The sequence below is a fragment of the Mytilus edulis genome, chromosome 4 (genome assembly GCF_963676685.1).
Source record: "Mytilus edulis chromosome 4, xbMytEdul2.2, whole genome shotgun sequence".
NCBI classification, from domain to species: Eukaryota; Metazoa; Mollusca; class Bivalvia; order Mytilida; family Mytilidae; genus Mytilus; species Mytilus edulis.
The window spans coordinates 26682369-26702892 of NC_092347.1; the positions used below are offsets into that span (position 1 = coordinate 26682369).

At 31.7% G+C, this 20524-nt stretch overlaps 2 protein-coding genes across 5 annotated transcripts in view; one reads left to right on the forward strand and one right to left on the reverse strand.

The window, feature by feature from the left end:
• LOC139519312 (coiled-coil domain-containing protein R3HCC1L-like) overlaps positions 1 to 6971 on the reverse strand; it is a 19992-nt gene extending 13021 nt beyond the window's left edge. For 2 of the 4 annotated variants that reach the window (XR_011663563.1, XM_071311297.1), the window contains exons 1-3: positions 6862 to 6963; positions 4005 to 4159; positions 1678 to 1821 (exon numbers count right to left, since the gene is read on the reverse strand). The gene's annotated coding sequence lies outside the window, so the exon portion shown is untranslated. Of the gene's footprint in view, positions 1 to 1555; positions 1822 to 4004; positions 4160 to 6813 lie in introns of all 4 variants that reach the window. The other 2 variants (XM_071311298.1, XM_071311296.1) reach the window with 2 other exon arrangements.
• On the forward strand, positions 6964 to 18835 carry LOC139519313 (E3 ubiquitin-protein ligase RNF103-like). The gene is made up of 3 exons (XM_071311300.1): positions 6964 to 7445; positions 8449 to 8698; positions 15337 to 18835. Exons 1-3 carry the CDS (start codon positions 7220 to 7222, stop codon positions 16877 to 16879), a joined length of 2019 nt encoding a protein of 672 aa, XP_071167401.1. The 5' UTR covers positions 6964 to 7219; the 3' UTR covers positions 16880 to 18835.
• The last annotated feature ends 1689 nt before the right edge of the window (positions 18836 to 20524 follow it).

Consider the following 20524-nt stretch of genomic DNA (forward strand, 5'->3'; position numbering starts at 1 on the left):
CATGCAGCATCCAAAAAAAAACGGAATAAAACGTTTGCGTGGAAAAATTTCTGGCTAAGATAAATTAACAAAATACCCCCCCCCCCCTTTTTTTTTAAGTTAAGTGGTTGCTTCTTTATGAAAGCCATTTTGATGATTTGCAGTAGTTTAAAAATAATAAAGTTGTCTCGATTAAGCATAAGAAAACGTAGGCTGCAGCAGCGTGCTTACAGGCGAAGAATATGTATTTTTTAATTCTCATAAAGCCAATTATGCATTACATCGGTACAGAGATGGAAGGAGACGAAGGAATGATTATATTAGGGATCACTATGTTCCTATCTTTTTTGTTTATTTCAAATGGTATATTTCTTCTCCAAGGAGTATTTGGTAAAGGGAGGGGTAATGGTTTTTTTTTTAGTTTTAAGGGTAATTTAACGGATCCGAGATACATGTACTAGACAAACAATACATTTACCTCACACTTTTTAAGTAATGCATTTATGAGTGAATGGTTGTTTGAGTTAAGACCAGTGGCAAACATTTTTGTGCAAGTCAAGTCGATTCGGATAGACCTTAATTTTCAAATAGTGTTAAATGTTGAAAAAAAATTGATTACCATGCAGCATCCAAAAAAAAACGGAATAAAACGTTTGCGTGGAAAAATTTCTGGCTAAGATAAATTAACAAAATACCCCCCCCCCCCCCCCCCCTTTTTTTAAGTTAAGTGGTTGCTTCTTTATGAAAGCCATTTTGATGATTTGCAGTAGTTTAAAAATAATAAAGATGTCTCGATTAAGCATAAGAAAACGTAGGCTGCAGCAGCGTGCTTACAGGCGAAGAATATGTATTTTTTAATTCTCATAAAGCCAATTATGCATTACATCGGTACAGAGATGGAAGGAGACGAAGGAATGATTATATTAGGGATCACTATGTTCCTATCTTTTTTGTTTATTTCAAATGGTATATTTCTTCTCCAAGGAGTATTTGGTAAAGGGAGGGGTAATGGTTTTTTTTTTAGTTTTAAGGGTAATTTAACGGATCCGAGATACATGTACTAGACAAACAATACATTTACCTCACACTTTTTAAGTAATGCATTTATGAGTGAATGGTTGTTTGAGTTAAGACCAGTGGCAAACATTTTTGTGCAAGTCAAGTCGATTCGGATAGACCTTAATTTTCAAATGAATTGTGTGTTCGGCAATGATGCTGCTTTGAGTCTTGATAAGGGCTTAATAAAGCTACGTTAAGTTTAAAAAAAAACAAATAAATATATCAAGTTTAGACAAATATTTCTGTAAAGATCTTTATTAATAATTGTTATAAATATCAATTTTATTCAAAAAATGTTTCTTTTTTAAATATACACGGTGAAACTAATGTTTTAAATGCCTAGTTTTGTGTACACTTAATCTACACAAGGCCTACATCGAGTATCGACTGCATGTAGACAAAACATGTTTTACACTACATGTACACATTGTATTTTATCAATGGGAACGTAATTTTGTTTAGTTTACGTGTGAGTTACACTTACACTACACCGAGTTTAGGTCAATGTGAACACGGCCTTACTCACATTATATGTAAATTATAGTACTTTTATGAAATCTAAAAATAAATATATATAGTTTTCATTACTTCTACATGGTCTCCATGTACATGTAATAAACATGACAAAGAATTCTTTACCGGATAAAATCTGTATGGTCACAAATAACAAGTCTCCTGAGTATTCCTTGTCCAATGGAAAAACTTTTCAATTCTTTATATTCCTCTGTGCATTTATGGGCTAGAAATCTGTGGAAACTGTTAAATGGTGGAAAGATCAACACACTGAAAATAAAACTATACTTGATTAGTTTACATACCACCAATAGGTTCATAGGGAAATTAAAAATCTCATTAATTAGACCTGTCCTTGTACTGCTTCACTAATTTAGTTTTCCCTTTTTTTCAAAGAGTTTCAAATTTTGAAATGACTAATCATGTTCTTTGGATTCTTTTGGTATAGATTTTCCAAGATCAAGGAAAACTTGCCTTGTTTTGGATATTTTGATTTTGTGGTTTTGCCAATGTCTGTGTACAAGCCTACATAGAATTTGCAAATTGTAAAATACATTTAAAATCTGATTTTCCTTTACCCACAAACCCACTTCAGTGAGGATCAATGCATTTCAATGGGGACATAAAAATTGATTATCCTCGATTGCCCCCCCCCCCACCCCAAAAAAAAAAAAAACTTATTTGGTACAGGATGGGAGGCACTTAAATTAATAAAAAAATTATGGTGATTGCATTTTAATAAGAATTTTCAAGTGTTTAAGTAAAAAGATTTTTTTTATATGTGGTTGGTCAGGTTTTAAAAAATTGCCTCCAATGTGTTTAGTTCTGGAACAGACCTAACCTTAAATGATCAGTCTAGAAAAAATTACGTAAATTTTGTACATTATATATAGCGATTCATTTTTGTTGGTGTAAAATTCCATGATAGATCATGGTACTGGATACAATTTTATCTGTTTTCTTACATCATATTTAATTGACTATCTTAGGTTTTGTCTACAATATTTTTAAGGTGTGGACCTAATAAAAAAATTTGACTACAGTTAAGAGAGCATGGTCAGAATTTTGTAAGCCAAACATAGCACAGAATATAACCTTCAATATGACTTAATGGCAGAGCCTTGGTTTTCTCTGTTAAAGTGTTACATAACTTCATGTCAATTGGCATGGCTGCTGATAGCTTACTACAGTAGGGGGTCTTCTTACTGTTGCTTTTCATCCACATCATTAAGTCTCTCAGACTGGTGGATAGTTGCCTGATTGGACCAGATTTCCTTAATTTTATATTTAATGCCCATTCAAATCTAATATGATGAGTCAAACCCTTTTTTTTTACTGTACTTTGATTAAATTAAAGCAGCACTGAAAGAAGAGAGAATGGAGTGTATAATAAACTATATAATGTACAAGTGTACCTTGTATAGCCATATATAGTATGTTGTCGTATAATAAATTATATAATATACAAGTGTACCTGGTATAGCAAAGTGTATATAAACTATATCATGTTCAAGTGTACCTGGTATAGCGATATATATAGTATGTTGTCAATTACAAAGGAGTAGGGGCAATAAGGCCCTTATTTGGCCCAAAAATTACTGCAAATTTAAAAGTTTTCATACATATTTTAAAATTACTGAAAAGTATCTCAGGTAGAAGGTATTCAGAAAAACAAAATAATTTTGGACATTAAACAAGTTACCATGGCAACAAATCATGCCTTAATTTGCATATTTTGTAAAATTTTGTGATTTTCGTTGTTTTTCATCAAATTGTTAAGTATATTTTTGATTGGAAAAGTATGTGCGCACCCAAGAAACAACTTTATATTTGGTGAGATTTTGTCAATAGTAATGATAAAGCTTCAGTTAAATTATTTTGTTGTTTCTTGGCTGCGCACGATGTTTCCACAACAGAAATAAAGATAGAAAACTGCATAAATTCTGAATTTTCATCGTTTTTGTGAAAACAGTATATATTATGACGTAATTGTGACGTCATCACATAAGAATCTTAATGTTTTCTTTATATTTCTTGACCCTATGCATTTCTTAAGATTATGTTCCGATTTGAAAAAGTTATCAAACATTTTATTTTCTTGGGCCAAAACCAGGCCTTAATGCCCCTACTCCTTTGAACAAAGGCTCACTACAATTTTTGGGTATCACATGTATCATATTCTCCCAGGTATCCACTTCAGGGTTCACCAGGCATTAGTTCCCTTTCGTTTGTAAAAAACTAACTGAGTTCTCTTAATATTAGGTACAGAATTAGTCTGAACTCTGAAGTCCATTTTGGAAAGGTTTACAACAACAGAAAAGAATAAGGGAAATATAGTTCTATAGTCATTAAAACTATTGGTGATACAATGTATAAACATAGTACATGTATTTACAACATTAATGATATGAATGTAGTATTCAGAATGCATATTTAAATTGTTTCTATCTTACCTTTTCTTTGTACCACTTTGTATAAATTTCTTTAAATCTGTGTTTATGTTTTCTATAAATATTTCCTCCAATGGACTTAAATATCGACTTCCAAAGAAGGATGCCAGATCGAGTCTGTTAATATTTATATTTGATGCCACCAGTACCTTTCATCACTGCAATAATAAACATTTAAAATAAAACATATATTAAACATTGTCAAATTTCAAATTATGAATGTACATGCATTTACAATTTCCTTTAGCAAATAGCCTATATGTCCATCTGATGAGTTAAGCCTTTTTCAACTGATTTTTATAGTTCCTTCTTATGTTGTACTGTTATACCACTGTCCCAGGTTAGGAGAGGGTTAGGATCCCGCTAACATGTTTAACCCCACCAGAATATTTATGTAAGTGCCTGTCCCAAGTCAGGAGCCTGAAATTCAGTGGTTGTCGTTTGTTTATATGTTACATATTTGTTTTTCGTTCATTTTTTTATACAAATAAGGCCGTTAGTTTTCTCGTTTGAATGATTTTACCTTGTCATATCGGGGCCTTTTATAGCTGACTATGCGGTATAGGCTTTGCTCATTGTTGAAGGCCGTATGGTGACCTATAGTTGTTAATGTCTGTGTCATTTTGGTTTCTTGTGGATAGTTGTCTCATTGGCAATGATACCACATCTTCTTTTTTATATGTATCCCCGTACAGAGTAAATATACTGAGTAAGGAGACTAAAATATTCACTGTAATGGCAGCTTTTAATCATTCTTCTTAAAAACTTCATGTACACCAAAAATTTGCCTCTTACAGAAAAATGACTTGAGTGTGTAGGTAACAGTAATATCTTAAGCTATATATCTTGCTTGCTATAGCTACATGTACATGTAACTGAACCATGAAATCATTATAAGCTAAGGTACCACCTTTTTTCGGGAGGAGACAATGAATAGGCACAGATCCAATCAAAAGTAGGAGCAATATACATTGTATAAATATTGTGAAACCGATTTTACAAGTTAGTTATTAAAACATGTTTTCAGGTTAAAGGTGTGCTCGATTTGCCAATTCAATTTCAGTCAATTCAAGGTGAACTGATGGAATCCATATATAAAGTTTTTTAATAATTTGTCAAAATGTAGTTTTATCCTGACCCATACTTTTTAATAACAAAAAGTATGGGTCACCAGATTTTTTTTTTTTTTTCATGATACGGGTTGTACAAAATTGTCAAATTTTTTACAGATTATGCATGGAAAATCCAATTTTGTTTGATAAAAGAAAACTACACCATAGAATTTTAAGATAAGATAAAATGTGAGGAAATAGCCTTTTAACATGCTTTCAGATAAGAAAAGAAAAAGTGGGCCACCGGTCTTGTTTTCTTGTTACATATAAAAATAGGTAAATTCACACTTTCTATTATCAAAATCACTTTATTTGAGTTATCTCCCATATAATCTGAGTTATCTCCATTTATGTGGCAAAGCTGAAAAAATGAGTCAAACACAAATATTGCGTCTTTTAGAAAATACAGTTGTAAATATGATAAAACATATAGTTTCTATAATAAATGGAAGAAAAAAACACTTTTCATGACAATTTTATATATGTTGATACATATATAAAAAGGATATAATTATTTGATTTTGATGTGTAATTTAATGGGGGAGTATACGTACTGCAGAAGGTGTTAAATTAAACTTAGGGGGTCAAATCACAAATTTAAAATTATTTTTTACGCACTCCAACATTCCACTCATTTTCAATTATTTTTGTGTTTTTGTAAATATATATATAGGCCACGCAGCGCAAAACAGTAAATAATCTTCAGATAATGAAGGACTACTGAAAACTTAAAGAAGAAGTCTTCAAGATGTTCCTCTTACCATGCAATTGTAAAAATGTTATTGTATTGTTTAAAAAAAAAATTGACAAATCAAACACCTCCTCAAAATGCTATACACTATATTTTGCAGACTGAAAAGCCAGTCAAGGTCGTTTAACTACCATCATCAACACTATATTCTAAATTTAGATTGGAAACACATAAATTTCTAATCTAATTTCTTAATGTGTGTGCACTGTCCTTCCTTTTGATTGCAATTGTTTATCTACTTAAATATAAAGGTTTAATCCACCTAAAAAAGGGGTCATACCTAACTAATAATCCTTACATATTTCACCTAGCAAGCAAGCTTACCAAAAATATTTCCTTCAACTACCATGACTACACATTTACAAGTCATTTTTCTGTAAGTCTCAGTCACACATTAGGATTTTTTACTGCTTTCCTTGTTTGGACTACTCCTGATTAAAACTTGTCATAAGTGAGATCAAGATCCTGTGATTGGTGGTTATAAATTTATAAAAACATTGATTTAATAACCAAATCGGATATTGTTTAGCAAGCGCTTGTCTAACTCAATCCAATACACCTCATATAGCTACATGTATATGTCCGTAATTACTAGATATCACACAGGTTCCCGAAAAAATATCTAATGCCACAATGGAAAAGTGATTGTTTTATGCGTCAAAAGTTCAAGACGCCGGGTCAGCCGGGATTAGTGATAAGGTGTATTGTGATCAGATTAATTTGTACATTTTGCACACAGTAAAAACGACCCAATATGTCATGTACGTGTCAATAGTAAAGGTTGCCATGTTAGAGTCATGTTATTTACAACAATATTTGTTTTCAGTGTACTATAGGCATGATAGGTGATCATATGTAATAATTTGCTTTTACAACATGCATTTTGTCTTTTTGATTTTGACTATTCAAATTCTTGGTTTGGATAAATGTTTCATCATTTAATACTAACAAGATGGCGAGTTCATCTTACCCTTTAAAGACCTATGTACTACTTCACCTCAAATAAACATGAAATTTTTCAAAAAATAGCTGCCAAACATTTCTAAAGTACAAACAATAAACTGGAAGTTCTGTTGTCTCCGTCAACGTTTTGGTTTTTAGTTTCTCACTGACCTTTGTTTACTTCCGGTTGAATGGCAGCTTTGTAAAGTTGACGAAAGTCTTTCGTCAGATAAAATGGGGGAATTTGCCATTTACCAGACCTTTCTTTTGCATTAAATGATGCATTGTATTGAACCTAAATTGTCTACAAAAACTGTCATTTGATTTTGTTGTCTTTGTAATCAAATTTTCTGGGAAGTTTAATGTAGACGTGTCACTTAATATTTTGACATTTGTTCCCGCCATATATAACAATGTTCATCAAGCTAATATTGTTTCTTGTATACATTGTTATACTTTTTCTGCTGACACGTATACTTGAAACTTTAACATGGATTGAAGTGGGTAATCTGTCACGTCGACTCCTTGATCCAATGACCATGTCTGTCATGAAACTGAAGGCCTTGCTAGACCAAAGAGGGATCGGTTATGAAGGAGCAATAGAGAAACAAGAGCTTGCTGAATTAGTTGAATCATCAGGTTATACAAATAACAATTTGATATTTTAAGATATGAAATGTAATCTTAAATGTTGACAGATTTCTGTATCAAAAAAAGATATATTGAAGAGATGTCACCATGATAACTTCAGATTGATTTCAATTTAATTCTATTCAAACCTAAATATGACAGTTGGAAGTCTGCAAACAAAAAAATCTTTGTATGATCCTACAGTAGTATGTTCATAAAAATGAGATGGTCATGTGATTGCCAATGGGCAACTATTCACCAAAGTTCAATTGACAATGATGTACATTGTACATGCGTAAGTTACATGTACTATCCATCAGCATACATGTATGGCCTTCAACAATTAACCAAAACAAAACTGTATAGTCCGCTAGTTATGGTCCTGACATGACAAAATGAAACAATTCAAACAAACCAAAACAATTTAAGGTTCATTCTCATAAACCATGTAAACAAAACACACATTTTTCAAGATCTTACATTACAATGACAAATGTAATTTGTCCAGTCTTATCTAATTGATTTCCAGAGTGACTATACCATCATTGAGACACATACTAATGTACAAAGTATGTAAATACAGTCCAACTGAAAATATGTGTTATAATTCCTAACCACAGTTTGTGCCAAATACATTTTCAATAACAAGCCTACATTTTGTATATGACAGTGAAAAAATGTATGGCAAAGCTGCTGCCTATTATTTTGGAAGATATATAGTTTATATGCCCTTAGACAGCTGACATATGAAAGCTTCTGATCTTGCAAACTACAAGAGCATTTGTCAATCATGTCATTACAATAACATTTTCTATTAATATTACATAATTTCTAATGTAAAGTTAAAACTATACATTCATAGAATATAAAATGGTCCAGATCTTCTGACACCTGCCTACTGTAGCGGAAAAAATACAATACATGTTTTCAAACTCAAATTTTGTTTGCAAATAGAAAATGCAAAAATGTATTCAAAATTTTTTTAAATGTATATATTTCAATATGATTTCAGGTGCCATTGCTGAAGACACAAAGACAAATAAGGAAGAGGAAATCTCGACAGTTGCTGTTACAAATTTCACAACCGGAAGTCTGTTTGATGAACATGTAGAGGATGCTAAGGATAGCATTTGGTTGGTTTATATCATACCAGATCAAAGCCATGTCAACTACTTAGCAGATACTAGCTGGAATATCATCAAACAAAAAATGTCTGCATTTGGAGTTAATATAGGAGTTTTTGATTGTAGTTTAGACCCAATGTAAGTACAGATAAAAATTAATAAAAAAGTGTATAGGTTACAACCTATAAGTATGATAAAAAGGTACAGTAAGAATGATTCCTACTTAAATTGTACCAAATATATATGTTGTTTTAAAGCAAACTTCTCAAAGTATTGGATGGAAAACTTTTTGACAAAGTCATCCATTTACAAAGAGATGTGTTAGAAACATGCAAGACTTGATATATATGTGCTGTGGATATATCAGAATTTAATCAATTCCCTCCCATGACCATATTAGTTTTATTGTCGAGCCTGCAACTTTTGTTGCAGAAAGCTCGACATAGGGATAGTGATCTGGCGGCGGCGTTAGCTTACTTCCTAAAAGCTTTATATTTTAGAAGGTAGAAGACCTGGATGCTTCATACTTTGTATATGGCTAAGTATTCAGTATAGTGTTGTTAGTGTGTGACAACATATATGATTTTAAAAGTAGCTGTTTCAATCTTAATAACATGATTTTCTGAAAGGAGAATGATTCTAGTTTAGGGTTTTACATGTAAAAAGATAGTTATTTAGTCAGAAAACATAAAATTAGACCTAAATAGCATGTTGGACAGAGGTTATGTTGGACGTAACAGGACATTGAAAAATTGAATATTTTCCTTTTATATGAAGGCCTAGTTAATAAATATATCAATTTTTCTCTGACAGTTCATAAGATCTTCAATTAAAGTATATCATTTTGTTAAATTTTTCTTACTTGTAAGTTGGAAAAATCTTAAAATATGTCGGACAAACGGGGACATTTTTGGATGAGAATTTGTTCCATTTGCATCATTGAAAGTCAAAAACAAAATCAAAACTATGCTGTTTATACTAATATCTACAGCTGGTGTTCCTCAGCAAGAGGTAAAATGGTTCATTATTAAATAAATGGATAAAACAAAACCATAAAAAACTGTAGGACAAACATAGGACAGATTATATTCCCTGTCGGACAAACATAGGACAAAATTCATTAATTTACTGATCCTAATGGGAATTTAAAAATGGGCACCTCTTAAGAAGAGACTAGGAAGAGTCTGAGAACTATATTTTAGTTTATGTGGACTTGTTAGTTGTTAACAAGGTTCTTTTTACTTTTAAAAAGCTGTTACGTCCGACATTAGAAGATTTTGTCCTACGGTTCGTCCAACAGAAAATTAATGGACTCTTGTTACGTCCTAATTTTCAAAATTATGTCAAATTTAGACTGTCAACAGTTTAAAACCTCTTTATTTTTCATTTATATGGTAGTATTTAAGGTTAAGTAATTGTCAAAGTAGAAGCGAAATTGATTCTGTGACTTGTGGTAGCCATTTTAGAGAATATCTTGGATGTTGGACGTAACATTTTTTTGGACAAATGTTGGATGTAACTTCCATCTCTTGGTTGGACAGAAAGAGTGTTCACCCCTTCAATGTCGTTGACCTCAAGTAAAAAGGAACAGTTGACAGCAATACCGTATGCACATCGCGATTGTCGTAAAATTTGTTGTCATAAACATTAAAAAAAACTTAAACTGAGTTGGCAACTTGCAAATGAAAATTGAAATTTTCGCCCGTAACGGTTGGACAGATTTTTCAAGAGTAAACTTTAATGACAATTCCTGAAAAAAATAAAACTTTCTGCTGTAACTTCATGATGAATTATCACATTTTAGTTAATAAGCTCAAGCCTCAAGATATTTTGTGCATTTAATTGCCCTCTATTGTTACATAACTGATATTTCATTTTCACATAGGAAGAAGACAGAAAATGTTAGTCCAACAACATGACCATTTAAAATTGTTTTTAATCCTTATTTTTTGATGATTTTTCATGTTTTAGTGTCCTTAACCTTGCCAACCCTATTGTTTTACCTGAAAATCCTTTTTACCTAGTTGCCATTCATACAAAAAGGTTAATAAAACAATTTTGATTTTGGGTCATTCGACCATGTCACAAAATAAGCATGCAAAAAATAGGGAATTCAACACTTCATTTATAAAATACTTTATTCAACAATAAACTTTTCATATGAGACTGTTTATATTATCTCTTCATCATGCAGTGAATTGATTAGCTACCTGCATTAAAACTCAAAATAATTTAAAATATGAAAAAAATGCATTTTTCTGGGACACCCATTGAAACAGCACTTTACTGAATACTTAGCCATATAGATGCCTCATGTTACAAACTTTCCGTCAGTCACATGTCCAATGTCCTTGACCTCATTTTCATGGTTCAGTGACTACTTGAAAAAAAAGTTAAGATTTTTTGAAATGTTAAATTCTCTCTTATTATAAGTAATTGGATAACTATATTTGGTATGTGCGTACCTTGCAAGGTCCTCATGCCCGTCAGACAGTTTTCACTTGACCTCGACCTCATTTCATGGATCAGTGAACAAGGTTAAGTTTTGGTGGTCAAGTCCATATCTCAGATACTATAAGCAATAGGGCTAGTATATTCGGTGTAAGGAAGGACTGTAAGGTGTACATGTCTAACTGGCAGGTGTCATCTGACCTTGACCTCATTTTCATGGTTCAGTGGTTATAGTTAAGTTTTTGTGTTTTGGTCTGTTTTTCTCATACTTTATGCAATAGGTCTACTACCGTATATTTGTTGTATGGAATGATTGTAAGGTGTACATGTCTAGCGGCAAATGTCATCTGACCTTGACCTCATTTTCATGGTTCAGTGGTTATAGTTAAGTTTTTCTGTTTTGGTCTGTTTTTTATACGACCGCAAAATTTGAAAAATTTTTCGTCGTATATTGCTATCACGTTGGCGTCTGCGTCGTCGTCGTCGTCGTCGTCGTCGTCGTCCGGCGTCCGAATACTTTTAGTTTTCGCACTCTAACTTTAGTAAAAGTGAATGGAAATCTATGAAATTTTAACACAAGGTTTATGACCACAAAAGGAAGGTTGGTATTGATTTTGGGAGTTTTGGTCCCAACAATTTAGGAATTAGGGGCCAAAAAGGGCCCAAATAAGCATTTTCTTGGTTTTCGCACTATAACTTTAGTTTAAGTGAATAGAAATCTATGAAATTTTGACACAAGGTTTATGACCACAAAAGGAAGGTTGGGATTGATTTTGGGGGTTTTGGTTCCAACAGTTTAGGAATTAAGGGCCAAAAAAGGGCCCAAATAAGCATTATTCTTGGTTTTCGCACAATAACTTTAGTATAAGTAAATAGAAATCAATGAAATTTTAGCACAAGGTTTATGACCACAAAAGGAAGGTTGGGATTGATTTTTGGAGTTGAGGTCACAACAGTTTATGAATTAGGGGCCAAAAAGGGGCCCTATTAAGCATTATTTTTGGTTTTTGCACCATAACTTTAGTATAAGTAAATAGAAATCTATGAAATTTAAACACAAGGTTTATGACCATAAAAGGAAGGTTGGGTTTGATTTTGGGAGTTTTGGTCCTAACAGTTTAGGAATAAGGGGCCCAAAGGGTCCAAAATTGAACTTTGTGTGATTTCATCAAAAATTGAATAATTGGGGTTCTTTGATATGCCGAATCTAACTATGTATGTAGATTCTTAATTTTTGGTCCCGTTTTCAAATTGGTCTACATTAAGGTCCAAAGGGTCCAAAATTAAACTTAGTTTGATTTTAACAAAAATTGAATCCTTGGGGTTCTTTGATATGCTGAATTTAAAAATGTACTTAGATTTTTAATTATTGGCCTAGTTTTCAAGTTGGTCCAAATGGGGGTCCAAAATTAAACTTTGTTTGATTTCTTCAAAAATTGAATAAATGGGTTCTTTGATATGCCAAATCTAACTGTGTATGTAGATTCTTAATTTTTGGTCCAGTTTTCAAATTGGTCTACATCAAGGTCCAAAGGGTCCAAATTAAACTAAGTTTGATTTTAACAAAAATTAAATTCTTGGGCTTATTTGATATGCTTTATCTAAATATGTACTTTGATTTTTGATTATGGGCCCAGTTTTCAAGTTGGTCCAAATCAGGATTCCATATCAAGTATTGTGCAGTAGCAAGAAATTTTCAATTGCACAGTATTGCACAATAGCAAGAAATATCTAATTGCACAATAGCAATTAATTTTCAATTGGAGTTATCTTTCTTTGTATAGAATAGTAGTTGATAATATATGTTGGAAATTTGCCAGACATGACTATGATGTCATTTTCTATTTTTATTTGCCAATAACTTTATGTAAATAACTTCATTGGAAATTTGCCAATATAAAATGTTGCTGATGAAGCTTTTTTTCCTTATCTTATCTAAAATGTTTTAGATAATGTATGTTGGAAATTTGCCAGACATGACTATGATGTCATTTTCTATTTTTATTTGCCAATAACTTTATGTAAATAACTTCATTGGAAATTTGCCAATATAAAATGTTGCTGATGAAGTTTTTTTTATTGTTTTATACAATAAACAATGTATATTCACTTTTACTACCAACCAATCTTTACCATTCAGTGATAACAAGCACTTTATTTTACATTTTAATATTTTATGATGTATTTAAAAGAGTAGTTATTGTTGCAAACTCCATTAGAAATTTGAATTGATATCAGTTTTGGAAAAAGGGAAACGGGGATGTGAAAAAAGGGGGGGGGGGGTTAAATTTTTCTCATTTCAGATTTCATAAATAAAAAGAAAATTTCTTCAAACATTTTTTTGAGAGGATTAATATTCAACAGCATAGTGAAATGCTCAAAGGCAAAAAAAAACTTTTAAGTTCATTAGACCACATTCATTCTGTGTCAGAAACCTATGCTGTGTCAACTATTTAATTTTAGATTTAAATAAGAAGAAATCTTTAATTGATTTGTAAAATCTTGACATTTGTTTTGTGTAAAAAAACCCATGTAATGTCAAAAATTTGATCACAATCCAAATTCAGAGCTGTATCACGCTTGAATGTTTTGTCCATACTTGCCCCAACTGTTCAGGGTTCGACCTCTGCGGTCGTATAAAGCTGCGCCCTGCGGAGCACCTGGTCTTATACTATATGCAATAGGTCTACTATATTCGGTGTATGGAAGGACTGTAAGGTGTACATGTCCAACTGGCAGGTTTCATCTGACCTTGACCTCATTTTCATGGTTCAGTGGTTATAGTTAAGTTTTTCTGTTTTGGTCTGTTTTTCTTATACTATATGCAATAGGTCTACTATATTTGGTGTATGGAATGATTGTAAGGTGTACATGTCTAGCTGACAGGTGTCATCTGACCTTGACCTCATTTTCATGGTTTAGTGGTCAAAGTTAAGTTTTTGAGTTTTGGTCTATTTTTCTAATACTTTATGCATTAGGTCAACTAAATTTGGTGTATGGAAATATTTTATGATCTATATGTCTGTTACACAGGTTTTATTTGACCTTGACCTAATTTTCATGGTCCATTGCTAAGTGTTAAGTGTTTGTGTTTTGGTCTGTTTTTCTTAATTTATAAGCAATAAGTCAACTATATTTGTTGTATTGAAGAATTGTTAGCTGTACATGTCTGCCTGGCATTGTTCATCTGACCTTGACCTCATTTTCAAGGTTCATTGATCAATGTTTTGTTTTCTTGGTTAATGTTGAGTTTATGTGACAGTTGTAATAAAGCTTTATATTTAGGTCTATCAACATAATATCAATGATTAGTAAAGAAGGCGAGACATTTCAGCGTGTGCACTCTTGTTACTCTCTTTGCAGAAGATAACAAGTCTGAAGTAAAATATCCTCTCTTCTTTCAATATCTATTATATATCATGTATATTATGAGTATAAATATTGAAATTTATAAAATCTGACTTTTAAAAATGTTTTCTAATGAAAATTTTGGAAATCAAAACGGGGAAGTAAGGCAGGCTGCAGTGCTTGTGCTTTTCAAATTTTTGTCGTTTTAATCTTTTTCATCTTATTCTTTTTGGCTGTGGAAACCACTGCACACCAAGTTATGAGTTGTTCGGTAATTGTCCTTTTTTTGAAGTTTAAAATACATGTACTTGATTTTAAATTTAATTCACCTCAATTTAAAAGAGTGTTTGGATTGGTTGCTGAGTGGTCTACAGACTATTACAACCTGTCTTAGTCCCTATACATGTATACAGACTATTACAACCTGTCTAAGTCCCTATACATGTATACAGACTATTACAACCTGTCTAAGTCCCTATACATGTATACAGACTATTACAACCTGTCTAAGTCCCTATACATGTATACAGACTATTACAACCTGTCTAAGTCCCTATACATGTATACAGGTCTACAGACTATTACAACCTGTCTAAGTCCCTATACATGGATACAGGTCTACAGACTATTACAACCTGTCTAAGTCCCTATACATGTATACAGGTCTACAGACTATTACAACCTGTCTAAGTCCCTATACATGGATACAGGTCTACAGACTATTACAACCTGTCTAAGTCCCTATACATGTACATGGATACAGCTATCTTAACTCAAAAGATATGTTGTGCAGACATTTTGGTGCTTACCCCGGTATATGTATTGTCGGTCAATTTTAGTTGTTATCCAAATATAATATACCAGTAAGCCAAAACATATCTCTCTATTCTTATACTGAAAAAAATGTAACATACTATTGCAATTTACATGTAAAGGCTACAGAATGTTATCATTTGTTTTTATTTTATAATTTACAGGTACTGTGCCAGAAGAGATTGGTATTACACATGTCTTATACTTGGTCTCCCAGAAGAATTCCAGACAAAATCTAAAGTTACTTTGTTTCAATATACAGGTCCATTTAAAGTAAACAACATCCATTCATGGATTAAAGAAAGTATCAGTAAGAAAGTGCACACAGTGAACAGCTTGAACTCATACTCCAACAATTGGATGCAGTACATAACTCCTAGAGATCCGTCAGAAGTTAGGGTGGTCATGTTTTCCAAATATCCATCCATTCCTCTATTTTATTCTTCAGTCAGTGTCAAGTTTCCAGGTCGTGTCAAATTTGGTTTTGTTGATAGCGGAAGTAAAAGTGGGAAAGATATTCTGTATAATATTCAATCAATAAAACCTCCTACTTATCTTATCATTACAAGTGAGTACATTCTGGTATATGGACAAAACTTTGGAGAAGATCTTAATTTCAAATCCATGGAAACTTATTTGAAAACTTTATATCCTTGTGTCAATGATATCTTTATTTTGAGTTTGATAATATGTAATTGTGTGACACTGTTGGAAATAAGTTTAGCACAGGGAACATTTATAAAGAGATTGATGAAGTTTATCTGGTGTATTGTAAAGATTAATATGTGTCTGTTATTAATATGGATAGCTTTATTGACACTTTTACAACTTCCCTTAATGCATAACTTAACAGTTCTGTGTTTAAAATTACTAAGATTATGTCGACTATCAACATTTGGAACACTTTTCTATAAAGATTATTGTTTTTACTCCCGTCACTTTGTTTTTACTGAAATATTTTTTGGTTTTTATCTTGTAACCGTTGGATACATACAATACAAACGTAAAGGACCACTGGAAGAGGAAGAGGATGTTGAAGCCGATGAATGGAACTTTTCAGAGTTTAGAACCTTAGAACATTTATTTAGTCCCACAGCAGGTTTGTTCAGATCTGCTGGAATCCCAGCAATTGATCCAGAAAGAGTTCATATGAGAGATATGCCTACCCTTAGACAGATATGTAGCGTCCCCGATGAATATATCACAAAATTACCCAAATGGCAATTTATAATGGACAAAACAGTCGAAAATCTCGTAAACATTGACAATATTTCTCAGTCTGAAGAAGCATGTAAATGTGATTGTAATTCAGATCCCCCTGGCAAAACATTCAGTACACAATCATGTGAAAAGTGTAGAAAACTACAAAATGAATGTAATGAACCAAAATCATCTCCATCAGTAAAAAAGAAACATTTACATTTGGACAGACTGAAAAATTCCGATCCTACAACTACCGACCAATCAGACACGGACCAAGAGAAAGATGCCATGGAGGACGAACATTTACACTTAGAAAATAGTCAGTGTGTAATATGTCTGGATGATTACACAAAAGGTGTGTGGCTGTGTGGATTACCATGTGGTCACAGTTTTCATCAAACATGTATACACATATGGTTAAAACGGGACAATCATTATTGTCCTGTTTGTAGATGGACGTCCTACACACCTAAGCCATCTTACATACACTTACATTCAGAATAGTCTGTTTGTGTTGTGTCCAATTTCGGTCTATCTCTGGAAATATTGTTGTATTCAAGAATATACACGTAGTGGATTTTGTTTTGTTTTGAATTTGTGTGGATCCATTCTTGTATCTACATGTATATGTATTGTGTATTGTTGTGAACCTTAAATACAAATTTGAAAATAAAAATGAGGAGATAAATTCAATTCTGGTAAAAAGAAATTAATTTGTTTTTGATCTAAGACTTGCTTCCTGAAAAGTAAGAAAAACTATCTTAATAAGAATAAAGAAATGCTTTAAAAAAAAATGTTAAGTAAAAATATGATTATGTTGTAAAAGTATGATCAATTTTACATATACAATTCTTATGATTTGAAAAATTAGGAATCCTTTTCTGTGATGTGATATCGGTTGTTTTTTTATGGATGGTTACTTTTTGTTAAAGTCCATGTCAACTATACATTGTACTACTTTGTTAAAAATATAGACAACATGTTACACAATTCATCTTACAGATACAAAATATTTATAATTGATGATTGAAAAACAAAATATAAGCATTTATATTGGTATTCAGTTTTTATTTAAGGATTTCAGTTCTAACATTTTTGTCTTTCAATGATTCTACAGTTGTTCTTTGTCAGTTTAGATCAAAAGAAATCATTTAGGATAATAGTCAATACATAAAAATGATATTTTATTGAAGTTAATTGTCAGTTTATTTCACTCATTTTCATTGTTATTTTTTAAAGTCCAAATTTCAAGCGTTTCTTTTTCATTACCTTTTATTTCTTGTTTTTATTTCAACAGTAATTGTATTACATCTCTTCAAAAAGTTTTCAATAAAAAATAAAACTAAAATGTGAACACTTCAAAAACATGATCTATATGACAGAAATCTCTTGGCATATGACAATTCTCTACTTATATTTTATACCTTTGCATATACAGTGCTGTTTTAGCTATCTGAAGTTGTTATTTTGTTTTGTTTTATTATTTAGTTAATTTAATTTTTTCTTATAGAATTGTTATATAATTTTTTTTTTTTTGTCATTATTTGAATCATTATACTTCTCCTACTATATAAACACACTCATTAGTGCATGGCTGAGCCATAACTTAGTTTATTGTTGTAGTATCAGTACAATGCAAGTCTTCCACATCTTTTTGCCAACATTTAGAAATTACTATATTTGTCAATATGTACATTTATCAGTGATTATATTTTAAATATAATTTATTATTATTTAATTTTTGTTTCTAGAAATTGTTTCCTGTTTTGTGCTATTTCAGAAGTTGTAATATTTTTAAAGATGATAAACTAACTATAACTTCAAAGTTCAGAGCATCAAAAGCTAAAATTCCTTGGGTAGATTGAATTTTCAAATAATCACTATGGTAATCTTGCACTCTTTATTGAATAATTATTTACACGGTTGACTTTTATTGTTGTAGGACGTCAAATGAGCAAAATATTTGGGATTATTTCACGTGTGAAACATTTGGTTTTAATTTACAGAGTAATCATTATCAGTATTTCACTGCACTCTTGCATACCAAAAATAAAAAGAACTATTATAATATCCTCAAACAAAAGAAGATACTTAATTTCAGATAAAATGCATAGTATCTGTTTAGTATGTTTTTAATGAGATAATAAAGAATAGAAATGGGGACTGAGTCAAAGAGCATAGTAAGATTTAATGAACGAAAGGTTAATCAGATTAGATCATCATTTTTTTCATTTTAGTTGTCTTAATGAAATGAATTACAAATTTAGAAATTATAAAGTATATTAATATTTGACAGTATGAAACATGTAAATGATATAGAAAATTGTTGTATAACGGTAGTTTATATGAAAAGTAACAACAAATTAACAACAAATTAACAACAGTATTCACTTGAAATAAAACAGAGTAGCACTAATTGTTATCTATATGATATATTTGATGAATAAAATATCACTAATTGATAATTATTATTTATTATGCCAAATCAATCATTTCTGTATATTTAAGAATTTTTACAACATTTTTATTGTAGCAAAACATGCGACAGGATAGGTCATACAAAAATAAAAGTGGCATCTAAAGTTTCTTTTGCATTGTTGGTATGCAGTATTTCCTGAATCTCAATAATTGATCTCACATTTACATTCATTGTTCAACAATTAAAATTGCAAATTTGTGCAAAAGTTGACAGTATATGAATTTGTAAAGATTGAAAAAAGTCTGATTTCTCTTTATGGATAAGTCATCATTCAATGGCTGAAAAAAACCTACTAAGTCGGGGATACAAAATTGTCATTTAAGGTCAATAACTCCAATAAATCATTGACCAACAGTTTTAATTTTTGGTGTCAAAATTGATTTGCTTCAAGTTAAAATTGATATGGCCATGGCAACATTTACAAAATTCAATGCTCCTACTTGATGGAGGTCTTCATCTCTATATAATGTTCCCTTCACAAGATGACTACACTCATTGGAGAAATTTACCCTTCATATTTGAGCACCCAGGTTTGGTTGTTTGCACATCTGTTAGTGTTGTCTTTTAGATTCACATGTAGGGTTTGATGGACTTCGACAAGCATTTCTCAAGACTGTTTATAATGCCTTTACACTAATTTGGATGAGTACTGATACTTTATTCTGGGCGACCATAATTAATACATTAGCTTTAATTGACTCTTAAACTAACTTTCAGTAACTGCTAGTTCTCTAAATCTCAGTGCTTTGTGTCTATTGTTGGTTTTGTAACTTGTACTGATCCTTTGAGTTGAGCTGATTGCAAAAGATTTTTAGTTTGTCCATATGTTGTGTTGTATCTATAGGTATTACTACCTGGTGGCAGCAGCGTGAACTATTTGTGTAAAGCTTTATAGTTCAGCATTAAGAAGACCTGGATGATTCATACCTTGTATGCAGATACCTTATGTTGTGAAGTTTTTACAACAATCTGATATATGTCAATTGTCCTTGACCTCATTTTCATGGTTCCATTAGTTTTCTATTTTGAATTGTTTCACTTTTTTCTTTGTCTTGTATTGCAAGAATAAAGTACAGGTTTTTCTTATTGTTAAGGATGTACATTTGCTTGCATCCATTTCATTCGAACTTTGGTGGATAGTAGTCTCATAAACAACAAGAAGTAATTGTAACGGATGCTGTTACGAAGTCTCCCAAACAAAGCTCCCATAACTCGCCATTCATATGGTCCCATATTCATTTGATTTGATTTTTTGTCCCATACAAGAATATATATGGCTTAGGGGTGGGGATCTCCACCATTTACAAGTATTTAAACAGGAAGGGGTGGTGGTGACCCCCAGGTACTTTACGTACATTTGATTTGATTTGTTTTATTGTCCCATACAAGAATATATATGGTTTAGGGTTGATAATGTTAACCGTTTACAAGTTTTCAAACAAGAGGGGGTGGGGTGACCCCCTCAGGACTTCCATTTTATTTCATTTCATTTGTTTTATTGTCCCCTACAAAAAAATATATGGTTTAGGGGTGGGGATGTTGACCGTTTACAAGTTTTCAAACAAGAGAGGTGGGGTGACCGGTCACCCCCTTGGGACTTCCCTTTTATTTCATTTTATTTGTTTTATTGTCCCCTACAAGAATATATATGGTTTAGGGGTGGGGATCTG

Coding starts and splice junctions, on each gene's coding strand:
- LOC139519313 (XM_071311300.1), top strand. CDS start 7,220: ATGTTCATCAAGCTAATATTGTTTCTTGTATACATTGTTATACTTTTT. Junction 7,446..8,448: donor TGAATTAGTTGAATCATCAG/GTTATACAAATA, acceptor ATATGATTTCAG/GTGCCATTGCTGAAGACACA. Junction 8,699..15,336: donor GATTGTAGTTTAGACCCAAT/GTAAGTACAGAT, acceptor TATAATTTACAG/GTACTGTGCCAGAAGAGATT.